At 49.3% G+C, this 21,984-nt stretch overlaps 1 protein-coding gene across 1 annotated transcript in view; it reads left to right on the forward strand.

Annotated features, from left to right (window-relative positions):
* LOC137571167 (uncharacterized) overlaps nucleotides 1-20,638 on the forward strand; it is a 249,160-nt gene extending 228,522 nt beyond the window's left edge. The window contains exons 6-7 of the mRNA XM_068279965.1: nucleotides 1,920-2,202; nucleotides 20,370-20,638. Of these exons, the coding sequence (XP_068136066.1) occupies nucleotides 1,920-2,202; nucleotides 20,370-20,556 (470 nt within the window). The 3' untranslated portion in view covers nucleotides 20,557-20,638. The remainder of the gene's footprint in view (nucleotides 1-1,919; nucleotides 2,203-20,369) is intronic.
* The last annotated feature ends 1,346 nt before the right edge of the window (nucleotides 20,639-21,984 follow it).

Genomic DNA, 21,984 nt, shown 5'->3' on the forward strand with positions numbered 1-21,984 from the left:
CAATAGATGTCACTCAGATCTCACTCAGACCTCGATCAGAGCTGTGACAGGCGACCAGATATCAATCACAGTGCCACTGTCAGATGCCAACCAATGTAAACGGCAATTGAAATCTCAGGCAATCAGATGATCAAATACCAATCACTAATCAATCAATCAATCGTCAAAAATCAGTGCACAGACAATAGATGTCACTCAGACCTCGATCAGAGCTGTGACAGGCGACCAGATATCAATCACAGCGCCGCTGTCAGATGTCAACCAATGTAAACAACAATTGAAATCTCAGGCAATCACAGATGATCAAATACCAATCACTAATCAATCAATCAATCAGATGTCAAATCAGTGCACAGACAATAGATCTCACTCAGACCTCGATCAGAGCTGTGACAGGCGACCAGATATCAATCACAGCGCCGCTGTCAGATGCCAACCAATGTAAACAACAATTGAAATCTCAGGCAATCACAGATGATCAAATACCAATCACTAATCAATCAATCAATCAGATGTCAAATCAGTGCACAGACAATAGATCTCACTCAGACCTCGATCAGAGCTGTGACAGGCGACCAGATATCAATCACAGCGCCGCTGTCAGATGCCAACCAATGTAAACAACAATTGAAATCTCAGGCAATCACAGATGATCAAATACCAATCACTAATCAATCAATCAATCAGATGTCAAATCAGTGCACAGACAATAGATCTCACTCAGACCTCGATCAGAGCTGTGACAGGCGACCAGATATCAATCACACTGCCGCTGTCAGATGCCAACCAATGTATACAGCAATTGAAAACACAGGGCAATCACAGATGATCAATAATCACAATGCAATCAATCAATCAATCAGAAGTCAAAAAACTGTGCACAGGCAATGATGTCACTCACATGCCACTCACATGTCACACAGACCTCGATCAGAGCTGTGACAGGCGACCAGATGACACTCAGACCTCAGTCAGACGCCTTGGCAGGGCCAGTGAGGGGGGTAGTGGGGGTGATCAGCGGCGATCGGGTGGGGGATCGAGCAGGGAAATGTGCGGGTCTAATTGAGCAGGGCTGCCGTCCTCTCTCCTGGTGGTCCGGGCGCGCTGTGACCAGGAGAGGAGGAGGCAGCCAGTATAATACACGTTGTTTACATAACAACGTGTATTATACGCAAAGGATTGGGCTGTTTGAATGATCGCAGCCCGCCGGCGCTGCTAATTGGCCGGCGGGCTGAAGACACAGGGGGGCCGCAAGTCATGCCGGGCGATGTGCGCGCGCATGCGCGCGCGATCGCCCGCATTTCTGTTAAACAGGACCTTCCGCCAATCGGCGTTAGGCGGTCCTGGGGCTGCCGCCGTGGCCACGCCTACTGGCGTGACGCGGGCGGCAGCTGGTTAATCTTCACCCTAACTTCAAACATTTTTGGAGATGTCACCTTCTTCCAATTAGAAGCAATGGTGAGCCGATGTATGCGATTAATCAATATTTTATCAAATTTACAAGCAGAGGGTACTGCCTTACCCAACAGCATGAATATGGGATCAAGAGGCACAGATATGTTCAACACCTCGGATATTAGTTTCAGGAGTTCACGTCAAAAAGGTCACGTATCGCAAGTACCTTCTGTTTTAAGAAGGCAAATCACATTGCTTTTGTGTAGGAGGGCTTTTTGGTCTCTTTTAGTCCCCCATACTTTCCTAGTGGTTTGCATCACTGAAAACTAAAAAGGAGAGAGAACTGGACAATACCAGCAAATGTACCCTATCATTCCCCTATTCTCACACCTTCTCCAGCAAAGATTAAAAGTTCTGATTGACAATTGTCCTTTAAGGTGTTGTAGCCATTTACCATATAAGCAGTTAACATCAATGTTTCCCCAATGTATTAATGTTTATCTGGTTGTTTTTTATGAATACAGGTGGAAATATTGCCCTTAATGGTATAGCATATCAGTCCTCTAACGACGATGCCCAGAGCACTGCCAACAAAGCCATTGATGGAAACTTGAACACTCTCCTATTTGATGGCTCCTGTGCCGTCACTCGCTATGATATGTCCCCCTGGTGGAGGCTGGAATTACGGTGGCCCTATAAGATCTCAAAAGTCATCATCATTAGCAGTAGGGAATTATGGGATTACATGGTTGGCGCCAATATCCTTATCGGGAACAATCCCGGAAATGATGGAAATCTTAATCCAAGGTGACTATTACTATTTATGTAACTTTTACAATGTTATTAATGCTTGTATTGATTTAGGTCACTGTCACTGGTTACTGTGACCTGAAGGCTGCTTGCTGCCCTAAAGTGTTGATTGTGTAGCCAATGAGAAGAAAATAAAAGGACAAGTGTAGTAAAGTATATAAATTACCCTCAGATGTCTCCCTGATTAATAATGACATGTGGGTATAATGAGCTGCTGATTTGTCTCCCCGAAGAGGTAGGAGGTTCCTGTGTTCCCTAATTTCTATTACACACCAGCTCTAATATCTCCACATCTGTAATGCAGCTCATTACTCACCGATCCCAGAGTCCAGCGCCGACTCCTCAATGGTGGCAGGACATTGACCTGGAGGAATTCCGAGTTAGGTGTCCCCGAGTTGCTAGGCATGCACCGTCTCCTCTAGTTCTTGCAGCAGTGGGTGTGGCTTCAGCATTGGCATGAGAGTCAGGGTATTTAAACCCTGAACTCTCAATCCACCAGTGCTGTTGCATCGCCCCACACAGCTGCAGCATCTGTGCACGCTGTCTCTGCTCCCTGCCTGGCTAAGTCTGTGCTGGCAGCCTACACTGCCTGCTTGCCTGTCAGTTTGTCCTGTCCCTGTTAGTCTGATCCCTGCCAGTCTGATCCTGTCAGTCCTGTCACTCCAGTCTGATCCTGTTAGTATGATCCCTGTCAGTCCTGCCACTCCAGTCTGATCCCTGCCAGTCCTGTCACTCCAGTCTGATCCTGTTAGTCCTGTCACTCCAGTCTGATCCTGCCAGTCCTGTCACTCCAGTCTGATCCTGCCAGTCCTGTCACTCCAGTCTGATCCCTGCCAGTCCTGTCCCTGCCAGTCTGATCCTGTCAGTCCTGTCACTCCAGTCTGATCCTGTTAGTATGATCCCTGTCAGTCCTGCCACTCCAGTCTGATCCCTGCCAGTCCTGTCACTCCAGTCTGATCCTGTTAGTCCTGTCACTCCAGTTTGATCCTGCCAGTCCTGTCACTCCAGTCTGATCCTGCCAGTCCTGTCACTCCAGTCTGATCCTGTTAGTCCTGTTACTCCAGTCTGATCCCTGCCAGTCCTGTCACTCCAGTCTGATCCCTGCCAGTCCTGTTCCCTGTCAGTCTGATCCCTGCCAGTCCTGTCACTCAGTCTGATCCCTGCCAGTCCTGTCCCTGTCAGTCTGATCCCTGTCAGTCCTGTCACTCCAGTCTGATCCCTGCCAGTCCTGTCCCTGTCAGTCTGATCTCTTCCAGTCCTGTCCCGGTCAGTCTGTTTCCTGCCAGTCCTGACATGCCTGTTCTACTCTGCCAGCCTTGTCACTTGCCTGTCTGTCATTACCTTGCACCTATTTTCTCCAGTGTGACCTTTTACTACCCGTCTGCCCTATCTGCCAGTCTGGTGCCTGTCAGTACAGCCCTGTCCATACAGCCCTGTCATTGTAGCCTGTCAATACGGCCCCACCAGTTATGGCCTGGACAGTACAGCCTTGCTAGTACAGCACTGTCTATACAGCCCTGTCAGGGCAAGTCAAATGAAACACTGCTGCTCTCCTGCCTTCCCCCTCCTCACTCACTGTCAGGCTCCTCACACAGCACAACATGCTGCTTCCCTCAATGATGACCTCTTCACCTTGCTTGCTTTCTCTGTGCTGCAAGTGGAAACACACAGTACAAACATGCCTCCCCTGCAATCTCTACACCTAATGCATGTGTTTTTTCTTGCTTCATAAGAGATCTGGCTCTGGTCCCCTGTCCAGAGTCCACGTACTTATCCAACTAGTCCTCATTCAGCCTGTTCCATCCAGAATGTCCTTCACTGCCTATTCCATCCTGCCTAGTCCTTCCCATCTAGTCACTCCCATCCATCCTGTTCAGTCTGCCCTGGTTTTCCTGTCCCATCTGTCTGATCCGGTCCGCACTGTCCTGTCCAGTGAGTTTGTTAGTTATTCCTGTCCTGTACTCCTTCCCACATCGGCAAGGTACCACTTCTGTTCTCGTTACTGGTGCAGTGTAGAGGTGTACCGAACGGTTCACCAGCGAACGGTTCCAGGCGAACATTGGGGGTTCGCGTTCGCCTGCGCCAGGCGAACTTTTCCGGAAGTTCGATTCGCCCCATAATGCACTATGAGGGTCAACTTTGACCCTCTGCATCACAGTCAGCAGGCACATTGTAGCCATTCAGGCTACAGTAAGCCCTGGAGCCCCACCCCCCCTTATATAAGGCAGCCTTCGGCGGCCATTACAGTCACTCGTGTGCCTGCTAGAGAGAGGAAAGGGACAGCTGCTGCAGACTTTTTCTCTTAGGGACAGATTAGTTAGGTTCTAGGCTGCTTTGCTTGTTCCTGACTGATTAATATTGCTTTTAAAGCACCCAGCAACAGCTCTTTTCAGAGCTCAACCTGTACATTTTTTTTTCTGACACTTTTGTTGCATGCACAGCCTTGCTAATTGATAGTGTGTGTGCCACTGCCAGCAGCCCAGCACATTCAGTGACTGACTGCCTGTGTGTGTGACAGGGAGCTGCACATTGTACTACCCAGTACTGCATATACCCCAGTACCTGTTGTGTTTACTTAACCCACCTCATCACTGCATATACCTAGCTTTGTGTTGAGTGAACCCAGCTCACTGCATCTAAGTCTAACTACCTGTTGTGTTGAGTGAGAACCCACCTCACTGCATCTTAAGTACCTTTACTGTATACTGTTCAGTGAACCCAGCTCACTGCATCTAACTACCCAGTACCTGTTGTGTTTACTTAACCCACATCATCACTGCATATACCTAGCGTTGTGTTGAGTGAACCCAGCTCACTGCATCTAACTACCTGTTGTGTTGAGTGTGAACCCACCTGGCCACCTCACTGCATCTAACTACCTGTTGTGTTGAGTGAGAACCCACCTCACTGCATCTTAAGTACCTTTACTGTTGAGTGAACCCAGCTCACTGCATCTAACTACCTGTTGTGTTGAGTGTGAACCCACCTGGCCACCTCACTGCATCTAACTACCTGTTGTGTTGAGTGAGAACCCACCTCACTGCATCTTAAGTACCTTTACTGTTGAGTGAACCCAGCTCACTGCATCTAACTACCTGTTGTGTTGAGTGTGAACCCACCTGGCCACCTCACTGCATCTAACTACCTGTTGTGTTGAGTGAGAACCCACCTCACTGCATCTTAAGTACCTTTACTGTTGAGTGAACCCAGCTCACTGCATCTAACTACCTGTTGTGTTGAGTGTGAACCCACCTGGCCACCTCACTGCATCTAACTACCTGTTGTGTTGAGTGAGAACCCACCTCACTGCATCTTAAGTACCTTTACTGTTGAGTGAACCCAGCTCACTGCATCTAACTACCCAGTACCTGTTGTGTTTACTTAACCCATCTCATCACTGCATATACCTAGCCTTGTGTTGAGTGAACCCAGCTCACTGCATCTAACTACCTGTTGTGTTGAGTGTGAACGCACCTGGCCACCTCACTGCATCTAACTACCTGTTGTGTTGAGTGAGAACCCACCTCACTGCATCTTAAGTACCTTTACTGTTGAGTGAACCCAGCTCACTGCATCTAACTACCTGTTGTGTTGAGTGTGAACCCACCTGGCCACCTCACTGCATCTAACTACCTGTTGTGTTGAGTGAGAACCCACCTCACTGCATCTTAAGTACCTTTACTGTTGAGTGAACCCAGCTCACTGCATCTAATTACCTGTTGTGTTGAGTGTGAACCCACCTGGCCACCTCACTGCATCTAACTACCTGTTGTGTTGAGTGAGAACACACCTCACTGCATCTTAAGTACCTTTACTGTTGAGTGAACCCAGCTCACTGCATCTAACTACCTGTTGTGTTGTGTGAACCCACCTGGCCACCTCACTGCATCTAACTACCTGTTGTGTTGAGTGAGAACCCACCTCACTGCATCTTGAATACCTTAACTGTTGAGTGAACCCAGCTCACTGCATCTAACTACCCAGTACCTGTTGTGTTTACTTAACCCACCTCATCACTGCATATACCTAGCCTTGTGTTGATTGAACCCAGCTCACTGCATCTAACTACCTGTTGTGTTGAGTGTGAACCCACCTGGCCACCTCACTGCATCTAACTACCTGTTGTGTTGAGTGAGAACCCACCTCACTGCATCTTAAGTACCTTTACTGTTGAGTGAACCCAGCTCACTGCATCTAACTACCTGTTGTGTTGAGTGTGAACCCACCTGGCCACCTCACTGCATCTAACTACCTGTTGTGTTGAGTGAGAACCCACCTCACTGCATCTTAAGTACCTTTACTGTTGAGTGAACCCAGCTCACTGCATCTAACTACCTGTTGTGTTGAGTGTGAACCCACCTGGCCACCTCACTGCATCTAACTACCTGTTGTGCTGAGTGAGAACCCACCTCACTGCATCTTAAGTACCTTTACTGTTGAGTGAACCCAGCTCACTGCATCTAACTACCCAGTACCTGTTGTGTTTACTTAACCCATCTCATCACTGCATATACCTAGCCTTGTGTTGAGTGAACCCAGCTCACTGCATCTAACTACCTGTTGTGTTGAGTGTGAACGCACCTGGCCACCTCACTGCATCTAACTACCTGTTGTGTTGAGTGAGAACCCACCTCACTGCATCTTAAGTACCTTTACTGTTGAGTGAACCCAGCTCACTGCATCTAACTACCTGTTGTGTTGAGTGTGAACCCACCTGGCCACCTCACTGCATCTAACTACCTGTTGTGTTGAGTGAGAACCCACCTCACTGCATCTTAAGTACCTTTACTGTTGAGTGAACCCAGCTCACTGCATCTAACTACCCAGTACCTGTTGTGTTTACTTAACCCACCTCATCACTGCATATACCTAGCCTTGTGTTGATTGAACCCAGCTCACTGCATCTAACTACCTGTTGTGTTGAGTGTGAACCCACCTGGCCACCTCACTGCATCTAACTACCTGTTGTGTTGAGTGAGAACCCACCTCACTGCATCTTAAGTACCTTTACTGTTGAGTGAACCCAGCTCACTGCATCTAACTACCTGTTGTGTTGAGTGTGAACCCACCTGGCCACCTCACTGCATCTAACTACCTGTTGTGTTGAGTGAGAACCCACCTCACTGCATCTTAAGTACCTTTACTGTTGAGTGAACCCAGCTCACTGCATCTAACTACCTGTTGTGTTGAGTGTGAACCCACCTGGCCACCTCACTGCATCTAACTACCTGTTGTGTTGAGTGAGAACCCACCTCACTGCATCTTAAGTACCTTTACTGTTGAGTGAACCCAGCTCACTGCATCTAACTACCCAGTACCTGTTGTGTTTACTTAACCCATCTCATCACTGCATATACCTAGCCTTGTGTTGAGTGAACCCAGCTCACTGCATCTAACTACCTGTTGTGTTGAGTGTGAACGCACCTGGCCACCTCACTGCATCTAACTACCTGTTGTGTTGAGTGAGAACCCACCTCACTGCATCTTAAGTACCTTTACTGTTGAGTGAACCCAGCTCACTGCATCTAATTACCTGTTGTGTTGAGTGTGAACCCACCTGGCCACCTCACTGCATCTAACTACCTGTTGTGTTGAGTGAGAACCCACCTCACTGCATCTTAAGTACCTTTACTGTTGAGTGAACCCAGCTCACTGCATCTAACTACCTGTTGTGTTGTGTGAACCCACCTGGCCACCTCACTGCATCTAACTACCTGTTGTGTTGAGTGAGAACCCACCTCACTGCATCTTAAGTACCTTTACTGTTGAGTGAACCCAGCTCACTGCATCTAACTACCCAGTACCTGTTGTGTTTACTTAACCCACCTCATCACTGCATATACCTAGCCTTGTGTTGATTGAACCCAGCTCACTGCATCTAACTACCTGTTGTGTTGAGTGTGAACCCACCTGGCCACCTCACTGCATCTAACTACCTGTTGTGTTGAGTGAGAACCCACCTCACTGCATCTTAAGTACCTTTACTGTTGAGTGAACCCAGCTCACTGCATCTAACTACCTGTTGTGTTGAGTGTGAACCCACCTGGCCACCTCACTGCATCTAACTACCTGTTGTGTTGAGTGAGAACCCACCTCACTGCATATAGCTAGCATACCCCCGAAATGGACAAAATGGACAAACCAGGTAGAGGAAGAGGTAGAGGCAGACCAAGAGGAAGGCCACCAGGCACCGGCAGGTCTGTGGCTGTACGAGGTGGTGTTGCTGTGATTTCATGCGGACCTGCCCCAAAATACAGTGCTCAGAAGAAGGCACGTGCCATCACTTCCCAAAATCGTGAGGAGGTGATTGAGTATTTAACACAGAACACCTCATCTCCCGCAGCCACCAGCGCTACAACAAGCACCACATCCGCTGCATTTGACACTTCGCAGGAGTTATTTGGTGGTGGTGGTGAAATCACTGATTCCCAGCCACTACTGCAACAACAACAAGAAGGCGCAGGTACACCACCTCATACGTCTGAGTTAGGTGGCGATAGTATGGACGTAACGTGTGTGGATGGGGATGATGGTGGACCACCTGAAGTTGGTGCACTTGAGGAGGTGTCTGAGGAAAGCGCAGCTGGCCAGGAGGATTATGATGACGATTATACGGATACCACATATGTTCCCGGTAGAGGAGATGACCAGGGGGACAGTTCAGAGGAGGAGTCAGAGAGGAGTAGGAGGAGACGACTCCATGATAGAAGCAGAGGGAGCTCGTCCTCAGAAACAGCTGGGGGCAGTGTCCGGTGCCATGTATCGCCAGCTATGGCCAGGGAGCACACATGCCGTTCACCACCGTAGCGCCATCACCCCAGGGGGGCTCAGCGGTTTGGAAATTTTTTCACGTGTGTGTCTCAGATCGGAGCAAAGCCATCTGTTGTCTCTGCCAGCAAAAATTGAGCCGTGGAAAGGCCAACTCTCACGTAGGGACAAGTGCCTTACGAAGGCACCTGGAGAGAAGGCACAAACAGCTATGGCAAGAACACCTGAGTAAAAGCAGCACTCCTCAAAAGACAAGCCAAACTCCTTCTCCTCTTCCTCCTTCAGGTGCATCGTCTTCATCCACTTTCTCCCTTGCACCTTCACAGCCACCCTCCTCCACACCGCCTCTTCCCTTGAGCGGTTGCTTCTCCTCTGCCCACAGCAGTACCCAGCTGTCCGTGAAGGAAGTATTTAAGCGGAAGAAGCAAATGTCTGCCAGTCACCCTCTTGCCCGGCGTCTGACAGCTGGCGTGGCGGAACTATTAGCTCGCCAGCTATTACCATACAAGCTGGTGGAGTCGGAGGCTTTCCGTAAGTTTGTGGCCATTGGTACACCGCAGTGGAAGATACCAGGCCGCAATTATTTTTCTCAAAAGGCCATACCCAAAACTGTACCGTGCAGTTGAGAGGCAAGTGGTGTCATCTCTGGCACACAGCGTTGGGTCAAGGGTCCACCTGACCACGGATGCCTGGTCTGCCAAGCACGGGCAGGGCCACTACATTACATACACAGCCCATTGGGTCAACCTGGTGACCGATGGCAGCAAGCAGGGAGTACGTGGCTGCGCAGAGGACCGACTTGTCACACCTCCACGGCTTGCAGGCAGGCCTCCAGCCACCTCCTCTCCACCTGCTATCACCGCTTCGCTGTCATCATCCTCCTCCTCCTCCTCCTTGGCTGGTGCCGCCATCTCCTCCCCAGCTACACAGCCCCAGCACCCCAGGGCCTATGCTGCATGCCAGGTGCGACGGTGTCATGCAGTGTTAGACATGTCTTGCCTGAAAGTGGAGAGTCACACTGGAGCAGCTCTCCTGGCTGCTCTTAACAAACAGGTGGAGCAATGGCTGACCCCGCACAAGCTTGAGATCGGCAACGTGGTGTGTGACAACGGCAGCAATCTCATTGCTGCGTTGAATTTGGGAAAGCTGACACACATACCCTGCATGGCACATGTGCTTAATCTGGTCGTGCAAAGATTTGTCTCCAAGTACCCAGGCTTAGAGGACGTCCTGAAGCAGGCCAGGAAGTTGTGTGGGCATTTCAGGCGCTCTTACAAGGCCATGGCACGCTTTGCGGAGATTCAGCGTAGAAACAACTTGCCGGTGAGACGCCTGATTTGCGATAGCCCGACTCGCTGGAATTCCACCCTGCTGATGTTCTCTCGCCTGCTAGACCAGGAGAAAGCCGTCACCCACTACCTGTATCATTACAGTACAAAGACACAATCTGGGAGGATGGGGATGTTGTGGCCCAACAACTGGACACTGATGCGAAATGCATGCAGGGTCATGGAGCCCTTTGAGGAGGTGACCAAACTGGTGAGTCGCGATGAGGGCACCATCAGCGACTTGATCCCCTACGCCTACTTCCTGGAGCGTGCCGTGCGTAGAGTGGTGGATACAGCTGTGGAGGAGCGTGAACAAGAAGAGTTAGGGCAGCAGGATTCATTGGAGCCATTTACACACGAACTCGATGTTTCCACAACACCGGCGGCAGCACAGAGGGGGGAGGAGGAGGAAGAAGAGGAGTCGTGTGGGGAAGGAGAGGAGTCAGACTCTGATGATGGTGATGATGAGGAAGGTGTTTCTGTGGAGGAGGAAGAGGCGGCGGAAGGAGAACAACCGCGGCAGCCATCACAGGGGGCTTCTGCTGCTCCACGTTCCCGTGGTATTGTTCGTGGCTGGGGGGAGGAAGAGGAGTTGCGTCCCGTCACTGAGGAAGAGCAAGAGGAGATGGAGAGTACCTCTGCATCCAGCTTTGTGCAGATGTCCTCTTTCATGTTGTCCAGCCTGTTGAGGGACCCCCGTATCAAAAAACTCAAGACGAATGACCTGTACTGGGTGGCCACGCTACTAGACCCTCGGTACAGGCACAAAGTGGCGGACCTCTTACCAACTCAACAAAAGGCGGAAAGGATGCAGCACTTGCAGAACAAGCTGTCGATGATGCTTTACAATGCGTTTAAGGGTGATGTGGCTGCACAACGCAATCAAGGTACCACTGGCAGTAACCCTCCTCCTCCCAAGTCCACGCAGGCAAGAACAGGACGCTCCAGCGATCTCAGGGTGATGTCGGACATGCGGACGTTCTTTAGTCCAACTCCTCGCCATAGTCCTTCCGGATCCACCCTCCACCAACGCCTGGACCGGCAGGTAGCCGACTACCTGGCCTTGAGTGTGGATGTAGACTCTGCGAAAAGCGACGATGAACCCTTGGACTACTGGTTGCGCAGGCTTGACCTGTGGCCAGAGCTGTCCCAATTTGCCATACAACTTCTCTCTTGCCCTGCCGCAAGCGTCCTGTCAGAAAGGACCTTCAGTGCAGCTGGAGGCATAGTTACTGAGAAGAGAAGTCGCCTAAGTCACGACAGTGTTCAGTACCTGACCTTTATCAAAATGAATGAGGAATGGATCACGGAGGGCTACTGCACGACCGAAGACTAAGTCAGTCCACTCCCCACACACAGCATCTCTGCCTGCAGGCCGCTTGACTGCCTTCTCCGCCACTACCAACAGGGTCCAGGACTCTAGGCGGATTCCTGAATTTTTAAGGCTGCTGCTAGCAGCGGCCGCTACACTAATTTTTCTGGTGTGTGTACATGTGCCCATCCCCCTTCGTGATCATTACCTTGCCGCGGTGAAGGGGCTTGCGCATCACAATGAAGCAATGACCGCCGGCTATTTGAGTGTCTCGGGTGGGGGTGGCACACAAAAGATATTAAGGTCGTTGCTTCATTGTGGTCAGACCAAATTTGATCAGCTGGAAAGTCACTGTTCTGTCATTCAGCTACATCAGCCGGGCAAGCGTATGGGCTGAAAAGCCACCATCACCTGCACTCTCGTCACGGTGCGCACCAGTCCAGCACGGCCGTCACTACACAAACGGCTGTTTGCAGTCACTGCATACCTTTCACTGCATCTGTGACTGCACATTATACCTGGCAGTCAGTGCATAACTTGCACTTGAATGGATACACTTTCAAACAATTTAAAAATACAACCATCTAAACTTTCAAACAATTTAAAAATACAACCATCTAAACTTTCAAACAATTTAAAAATACAACCATCTATCATTTTCAAAAAATTTAAAAAAAGGGCAAAAAAACTTGCCCTCCGTAAAACATTCTTGGCAAATGCTTTCGACTTGGTTTGTCTTCCGCTGGCTCAAGGGTCCATCTGACCACAGATGCCTGTTCGGCAAAGCACGGTCAGGGCAGCTACAGCATGGGTCTCAGCAGGCTCCCACTTCGGGCCGGAATCCAACCTTCATTCCCCGCGGTGACAATGGCAGGCTTGCCCTCCATAACGGATTCCCGTTAAAGGATTTAAAGTTAGTTCATTTCAATTAGGGCCGCAAAAGATCCTCCTGAGTCCTGTATTGTTATTTTTGGTCACTACCTCGGGGCGGGCGTGCATGCCTGCCTGCTTCCCTCCTTGCCTGGATGTGTGGTGGTAGACGTTGATCAGGCTCCAACTCCGGAACGCAATACAAGAGGGAGCTCGTCCTCAGAATCAGCTGGGGGCAGTGTCCGGCGCCATGTATCGCCAGCTATGGCCAGACAGCCAACATGCCCTTCAACGTCAGCTGCTGATGCCACCGTAGCACCATCAGCCCAGGGGGGCTCAGCGGTTTGGAAATTTTTTCACGTGTGTGTCTCAGATCGGAGCAAAGCCATCTGTTGTCTCTGCCAGCAAAAATTGAGCCGTGGAAAGGCCAACTGTCACGTAGGGACAAGTGCTTTACGAAGGCACCTGGAGATAAGGCACAAACAGCTATGGCAATAACACCTGAGGAAAAGAAGCACCCCTCAAAAGACAAGCAGCGGAGAACAACCGTGGCAGCCGTCACAGGGGGCTTCTGCTGCTCCACGTTCCCATGGTATTGTTCGTGGCTGGGGGGAGGAAGAATGGATACACTTTTAAACAATTTAAAAATACAACCATCTAAACTTTCAAACAATTTAAAAATACAACCATCTAAACTTTCAAACAATTTAAAAATACAACCATCTATACTTTCAAACAATTTAAAAATACAACCATCTATCATTTTCAAAAAAATTAAAAAAAGGGCAAAAAAACTTGCCCTCCGTAAAACATTCTTGGCAAATGCTTTCGACTTGGTTTGTCTTCCGCTGGCTCAAGGGTCCATCTGACCACAGATGCCTGGTCTGCAAAGCACGGTCAGGGCAGCTACAGCATGGGTCTCAGCAGGCTCCCACTTCGGGCCGCAATCCAACCTTCATTCCCCGCGGTGACAATGGCAGACTTGCCCTCCATAACGGATTCCCGTTAAAGGATTTAAAGTACATTCATTTCAAATACACAGCAGGGCCTCGAAAGTCCGCCTCCTGTATTGTTATTTTTGGTCACTACCTCGGGGCGGGCGTGCATGCCTACCTGCTGCCCTCCTTGGATGTGTAGTGGTAGCCGTTTCTCAGGCTCCACACCGGATTCCATCCCTCATTCCCCAGCCATTACCCGGGGTCACAAATGACAGACTTGCCCGCCTCCATATGATTCTCGTGAAAGGAATGTGGTGTCATCTTTGCCCGCCATAACTGGTTCTCGTTGAAGGATTTAAAGTACATTCATTTCAAATACACAGCAGGGCCTCGAAAGTCCTCCTCCTGTATTGTTATTTTTGGTCACTACCTCGGGGCGGGCGGGCGTGCATGCCTGCCCGCTGCCCTCCTTGGATGTGTAGTGGTAGCCGTTGCTCAGGCTCCACACCGGATTCAAACCTCTCATTCCCCGGCCATTACCCGGGATCACAATGGCAGACTTGCCCGCCTCCACAGGATTCTCATTGTAGCGGTACTGAACAAGTACACAGCAAGTAGAAAATGTAAATTAAAAACAAAATGTAAGCTTTTTAACAATGCCATGGAAAGTTGAGAAGGAAGTCACACATTACCTGACATCACTGAGTGAGGAAGAGCAATCACGCCATGTTGCGCAGTAGTCCAGCATGGCCGTCACTACACAAACAGCTGTTTGCGGTGCGTTACACAGTGAGTTTGGTGTGTCAGTGTGAAGCAGTACTCTAATTACACTCCCTGTTTGATGTATACACATGCAAGATGTTTGAAAGCACGTTAGGCCTGCAATTTAGCATTCAATGTGATTTCTGCCCTTAAAACGCTGCTTTGCGTCACATCCAGATTTTTCACCGGGACTTTTGGCATGTATCCCACTCCGCCATGCCCCCCTCCAGGTGTTAGACCCCTTGAAACATCTTTTCCATCACTTTTGTGGCCAGCATAATTTTTTCTATTTTTCAAAGTCCGCCTCCCCATTGAAGTCTATTGTGGTTCGCGAATTTTTCCGCGAACCGAACCTTCTGTGGAAGTTCGCAAACCCGGTTCGCGAACCGAAAATCGGAGGTTCGCGACATCTCTAGTGCAGTGGTCCTGAGGGTCATGACTGGGCGAGCACCAGGCAGCAAAGTACTCCTTTAGGGGTGACTGCCCATCATCCCTTGCAGGGTGAAGACCTGTGCTGGCTTAGACCCCACGTCCCGTGACTGATCTTATGTATGTACAGTGCTCACCAATTGATATTGCTCGAGCATTGTTAAAGATCCGTCTTGTGTAGAGATGGCTTGAACCTCCAATTTTTGGTTCACGAACCTCGAATGCGAACTTCCGCGAAAGTTCGGGTTTGCGCGAACTTGCGAACCGCTAATAGACTTCAATGGGGAGGCGAACTTTGAAAACTAGAAATATTTATGCTGGATACAAAAGATGATGGAAAAGATGTTTCAAGGAGTCTAACACCTGGAGGGGGGCATGGCGGAGGGGGATACACGCCAAAAGTCCCGGGGAAAAATCAAGATTTGATGCACACAAGCATTTTAAGAGCTGAAATCACATTTTATTGCTAAATTGGAGGCCTAAAGTGCTTTAAAACATCTTCCATGTGTACACATCAATCAGGTAGTGTAATTAGTGTACTGCTTCACAGTGACAGACGAAACTCACTGTGTAACGCACCGTAACAGCTGTTTGTGTAGTGGCGGCCGTGCTGGACCGGTGCGCACCATGGCAAGAGTGCAGGTGATAGAGGTTTTCAAGCGCATATGGTCGCCGGGCTGAAGTAGCTCAATGACAGAACAACAGTGACTGTCCAGCTGATAGAATTTTGTCTGTCCACAATGAAGCAATGACCTTATTATCTTGGGTGTGTGCCCCCCCCCTCCCTCCCCCCGAGACACTCATATAGCCGGCGGTCATTGCTTCATTGTGATACGCAACCCCCTTCACCGCGACAAGGTAACGATCACAAAGGGGAATTGACACATGTATATGCCTTTTGCTTTGTTGTTGCAGCCGCAGTGCAGCCAGAAAAATTAGGCAGGCATGTACACGCACCAGAAAAATTATTATAGCGGCCGCTGCTGGCAGCTGCCTTAAAAATTCAGGAATCCACCTGGAGTCCTGGACCCTGTTGGTGGTGGTAGAGAAGGCAGTCAAGCGGCCTGCAGGCAGAGATGCTGTGTGGGGACCGACTTAGTCTTGGGGCAGGCAGTCACAAAGCATGCAGGCAGAGATGCTGTGTGTGGGGACTGACTCAGTCTTCGGGCGGGCAGTAGCCCTCCGGGATCCATGTCTCATTCATTTTGATAAAGGTGAGGTATTGAACACTTTTTTGACCTAGACAACTTCTCTTCTCAGTGACAATGCCTCCAGCTGTGCTGAAGGTCCTTTCTGACAGGACGCTTGAGGCAGGGCAAGACAAAAGTTGGATGGCAAATTGTGACAGCTCTTGCCACAGGTCAAGCCTGCGCACCCAGTAGTCCAGGGGTTCATCACTGCTCATAGTGTCTACATCCACACTTAAGGTCGGCTACCTGCCGGTCCAGGCGTTGGTGGAGGGTGGACCCGGAAGGGCTAAGGCGAGACGTTGGACTAAAGAATGTCCACATGTCCGACATCACCATGAGATCGCTAGAGCGTCCTGTCTTTGCCTGCGTGGACATGGGAGGAGGAGGAAGATTACTGGCAGTGACACTGGCACCTTTATTCCATTGTGCTGTGACATCACCCTTAAACACACTGTAAAGCATAGATGCCAGCTTGTTCTGGAAGTGCCGCATCCTTTCTGCCTTCAGGTGAGTTGGTAACATCTCTACCACTTTGTGCCTATACCGAGGGTCTAGTAGCGTGGTCACCCAGTACAGGTCATTCCCCTTGAGTTTTTTTATACGGGGTCCCTCAACAGGCTGGACAGCATGAAAGCTGCCATCTGCACAAAGCTGGATGCAGATGTACTATCCATTTCCTCTTGCTCTTTCTCAGTGATGTCAGGTAAGTTCTCCTCCTCCCCCCAGCCACGAACAATACCACGGTAAAGTTAAGCAACACAAGCCCCCTGCGACACCTGCTGCGGTTGTCCTTCCGCCTCCTCCTCCTCCTCAAAACAAACACTTTCCTCATCATCTGACTCCTCTTCCTCACACGACTCTTCCTCCTCCTCCTCCCCCCTCTGTGCTGCCGCAGGTGTTGAGGAAACGTCTGGTTCTGCTGAGAATTGATCCCACAACTCTTCCTCCTGTTCCTGTTCACGCTCCTCCACAGCTTGATCCACCACTCTATGTACGGCATGCTCCGGGGAGAAAGCAGATGGGATCAAGTCACTGATGGCACCTTCACTGCGACTCACCATGTTTGTCACCTCCTCAAATGGCCGCATGAGCCTGCAGGCATTTCGCATGAGTGTCCAGTACTTTGGCCAGAACATCCCCATCTCCCCAGAGTATGTCCTTCTACTGTAGTTGTAGAGATACTGGTTGACAGCTTTCTCCTGTTGTAGCAGGTGGCTGAACATTAGGAGCGTTGAACTCCAGCGAGTCGGGCTATCGCAAATTAAGCGCCTCACCAGCAAGTTGTTTCTCCGCTGAATATCAGCCAAGCATGCCATGGCCGTGTAAGACCACCTGAAATGCCCACACACCTTCCTGGACTGCTTCAGGACATCCTGTAAGCCTGGGTACTTACACACAAATCTCTGAATTATTAGATTCAGCACATGTGCCATGCAGGGTACATGTGTCAACTTTCGCAAATTCAAAGCTGAAATGAGATCGCTGCCGTTGTCACACACCATGTTGCCGATCTCCAGTTGGTGCGGGGTCAGCCACTGATCCACCTGTTTGTTAAGAGCAGCCAGGAGAGCTGCTCCAGTGTGACTCTCCACTTTGAGGCAAGACATGTATAAGATGGCGTGACACCGTTGTACCTGGTATGCAGCATAGGCCCTGGGGAGCTGGGGCTGTGTAGCTGGAGAGGAGATTGCAGCGCCAGTAGAGTTGCACTGCCACTCAGCCAAGGAAGAGGAGGAGGACGACAGCGAAGAGGATGTAGCAGGAGGAGTAGGAGGAGAAGTAGAGGAGGTGGCAGGAGGCCTACCTGCAAGCCGTGGAGGTGTCACAACTACATCCGCTGCACAGCCACATACTCCCTGCTTGCCAGCGGTCACCAGGTTGAACCAATGGGCTGTGTAAGTAATGTACCTGTGCTGACCGTGCTTGGCAGACCAGGCATCCGTGGTCAGATGGACCCTTGACCCAACACTGTGTGCCAGAGATGACACCACTTCTTCACGGTACAGTTTGGGTATCACCTTTTTTGAGAAATAATTGTAGCCTGGTATCTTCCACTGCAGTTTCCCAGTGCCTCAGAATCCACCAGCTGGTATGGTAACAGCTGGTGAGCTAACAGTTCCACCAAGCCAGCTGCCAGACGCTGGGCAAGTGGGTGACTGGCAGACATTGGCTTCTTCCGCTCAAAGATTTCCCTCACGGACACCTGGCTTCTGCTGTGTGCAGAGGAGCAGAAACCGCTCAAGGTGAGAGGCAGAGTGGAGGAGGGTGGCTGTGATTGTGAAGGTGCAAGGAAGAAAGCGGCTGAAGATGATGCACCTGAAGGAGGAAGAGGAGAAGGAGGGTGGCTTTGCTTTTGTGTGCTGCTTTTCCTCAGGTGGTCTTTCCATTACAGTTTTTGCCTTTTCTGCATGTGCCTTCGTAAGGCAGTTGTCCCTACGCGGTTGTTGGCCTTTCCACAGCTCAATTTTCCAACAGCAGGTACTTTATCATTCTCCTCCTCACACCTTACGTCCATAGTGTCACCTAACTCAGACATATGAGGTGGTGTAACTTGCTTAGCGCCTTCATCTTGTTGTAACAATAATGGCTGTGAATCAGTGAATTCCCCACCAAATAACTCCTGCGAAGTGTCAAATGTAGCGGATGTGGTGCTTGGACTGGTGCTGGTGGCTGCGGAAGATGAGGTGTTCTGTGTTAAATAGTCAACCACGTCCTGACAATTTTGGAAATTGATGGAAAGTGCCTTCTTCTGAGCACTGTACTTTGGTCCAGGGCTGCACGAAATCACGTCAGCACGAACTCAAACAGACCTGCTGGGTGGCCTGCCTCTGGGTCTGCCTCTGCCTGTTTTGTCCATATCGGGGGGGTAATGTGAAAGGTATGCACTGACTTGACTAATACAATGTGCAGTCACACAGGTGCAGTAAAAGGTATGCAGTGACTGGTATTACAAAACAATGTGCAGCTGTCATACAGGTGCAGTTAACAGGTATGCACGGACTGGTATTACAAATGTGCAGCTGTCACACACACAGGTACCATGAACAGGTATGCAGTGACTGGTATATAATATAACACTGAGTGCGGTCATGTAGGTGCATTAAACAGGTATGCAGTGACTGGTATCAATACAATGTGCAGCTGTCACACACACAGGTACTGTGAACAGGTGCAGTGACTGGTATATAACACTGTGTGCTTCTGTCACGCAGGTGCAGTAAACATGAACAGGTATGCAGTGACTGGTATTACAAATGTGCAGCTGTCACACACACAGGTACTGTGAACAGGTGCAGTGACTGGTATATAACACTGCGTGCTTCTGTCACGCAGGTGCAGTGTACATGAACAGGTATGCAGTGAGTGGTATTACAAATGTGCAGCTGTCACACACAGGTACCGTGAACAGGTGCAGTGACTGGTATATAACACTGCGTTCTTCTGTCACGCAGCTGCAGTAAACATGAACAGGTATGCAGTGAGAGGTATTACAAATGTGCAGCTGCCACACACGTGCAGTGAAAAGGTAGGTACTGACTGTGCTGGGCCTGGCAGTGGCACAGTAGGAATTACCAAGGGCCAGCTGCGACTGACTGACAGGCCTGTATATGCAAGTGTCAGTGGGCCACACAAAAAAAAAAAAATAGATCACAAGAACAACATTAGCTCTCAAAAGAGCTGTTGAGGGGTGCTTTTTAGCAATAGGTATAAGCAAGGAGCAAGCTAACAAGCCTAATAAGAGCCTAACTAAGCTTTCCCTATGTCTCTGCAGCAAGCTCTCCCTTCTCTAATTACTGCAGCCACATGAGTGAGGGAAATGGCCGACGCTGCCTGCCTTTTATAAGGGGGGGGGGCTCTAGGAGGGAGTGTAGCCTGGTTGGCTACAATGTGCCTGCTGACTGCGATGTAGAGGGTCAAAGTTGATCCTAATGACGTAGTATAGGGGGTGGGTCGGACTCGCATATAGTTCACGGTTCACCGCAAACGCAAACCACCGATGTTCGCGTGAATCGGTTCGTGCCATCTCTAGTCTTCTGGGATTTTTAAAGACTCATGATGCATGCATGACCTTTGCAATGCTTTTTACAAGGACCCCCAACCGATTTAGGCCACTCTGTTGTCTGGCAATCTCCATCTCTCCTCCCCCCTCCATGGCAACAGAACACATCGTTTCCACTGTGCCAGTGTGCGTTTTGCGAGATGCATGCTGACGCTTGCAGTAATGCATCTGAATAGCCATGCCATAAATCTGAGATGGTGTAAAAGGGAGACATTATACTTACCTGGGGCTTCCTCCAGCCCCTCCAGGCTGATCGATTCCTCGCCATCTTTCTGCACTACTCGGATCCTCCACAAGTGGCCCCAGACAATCTTCCAGCCAGGGCGAGCATGCACAGTCCGGCCGTGCAAATTGTGCAGGATCCAGGTGGTGTTGAAGGATGGCGAGGGAGGGATTAGACTGGAGGGGGCTGGAGGAAGCCCCAGGTATGTATAATTTCTTCCTTTTACACCATCTCAGGTTTACTTTAAGTCTGATGTATTAATTATTTTATTTGTTTTTCCATAGGTGTGCAGTGATCTCCTCCATACAGAACAGTGGAGATCTGAGCTTCAAGTGTAACAATATGGTTGGCCAATATGTTGTTATTGTCAATCCCTATAAACGGCGACCCCTCGTGCTGTGTGAAGTTCAGGTGTTTGGGGTACGCGCTACCAGGAGTGAAATTGCTGCCTGGGGACAAATTAAGCATTGATGGAGATATGACTGGGGTGGGTGTTATTGTCACCACCATTCAGAATTTTATCAAAAAATAATAAAATGAACAAATAAAAGTTTCCATCCGAGTTTTTGCAATTCATTTTCAAATACCATTTTGTACTGTAACAATAACATGTATTATTCACTTTTAAAGAACACTTAAAAATTGCTTTTTCTGCCCTGAAAAATTGTTTGAGGCCCCATTCACACTTGAGCGTTTTGCCGGAGATTTCAGCATAACGCTCAAGCGCTAGCGCTATTTAAAGTACTAGTGCAATAATAACCTATCGGCCCGTTCTCACTTGGGCAATTTGCGTTAAACGCAAATTTGTATCCTGCACAATTTTAAGGCGATTTCCCAGCGATCGCGTTTAGTGCTATAAAAGCGATAATCACGATGGTGGAAAATTGCTCCAAGTGTGAATGGCGATTTTTTTTTGGCGTTAATTGCCAGAGCAAAACGCTAGCAAAAGCGATAGAGTTTTACGTTTTGCAAGTGTGAATGGGGCCTAAATACACTTCCAGAAGGAATTTCCACAGTCCCTGTGGTGTTAGCAAATATAAGATCTATCTATCAATCTATCTGTCTATCTATCATAAAATATGTCTTCCTATCTTCTATGTCTCCAACGCCGCTGACTCTACTTCCTGATTAGCGGAAAGTACAGTCAGAAGTGCTGGAGACCAGTGATGCTCATCATGAGCTCGTGATTACGGCATACCCGTGATTCATGAGTATTTTTTCACTATCCGACATCGTGATCCGAATCTGTGATCGGTCCGCGATCATGAATTTCAATCACGCATTCGGCCAAAATTGTGAAAAATCGAATCGTGATCACGGCCGTGATCACCGACGGTAATCCGTGACTGGGGTTAATAATGTCACTGGGCCAATCAGAGGCCCCCAGTGTAGGCCCAATACCATTCATAGGATGGGAGGCTATGCCTTCCCTGCCTGTATAAAAAGCGGCGGCCATTTCCAGAGCTCCGTCCTTGCTAGACTCTGTGGCGCTGAGAGCGTCTCCAGGCCACACAGTAAGAGTGCTTATTTATGTAAAACACAGCGTTGTCACTCATTTCATTGCTCTATTACTGTATTTGATACTTGTGCTTAGCTAGCCAGCCAGTGATTAACTTACTGTAAGTTAGTTGTAGTCAGTGTAGTTGTAAGGGACAGTCTAATGAGTGCTGTGCTTAGTGCAGGCAGGCATGTGTTCACTGATTTTACTGCTCTATGATTGTATTTGATACTTGTATTTAGCTAGCCAGCCAGTGATCAACTTAACCACTTAAGCCCGAAGGGTTGAAATTTTTTTACATCCGAGCAACTTTCACCCCCCATTCATTTGCCAATAACTTTATCACTACTCATCACAATTAATTGATCTATATCTTGTTTTTTCCGCCACCAATTAGGCTT

Source organism: Hyperolius riggenbachi, chromosome 4 (genome assembly GCF_040937935.1).
Source record: "Hyperolius riggenbachi isolate aHypRig1 chromosome 4, aHypRig1.pri, whole genome shotgun sequence".
NCBI lineage: Eukaryota > Metazoa > Chordata > Amphibia > Anura > Hyperoliidae > Hyperolius > Hyperolius riggenbachi.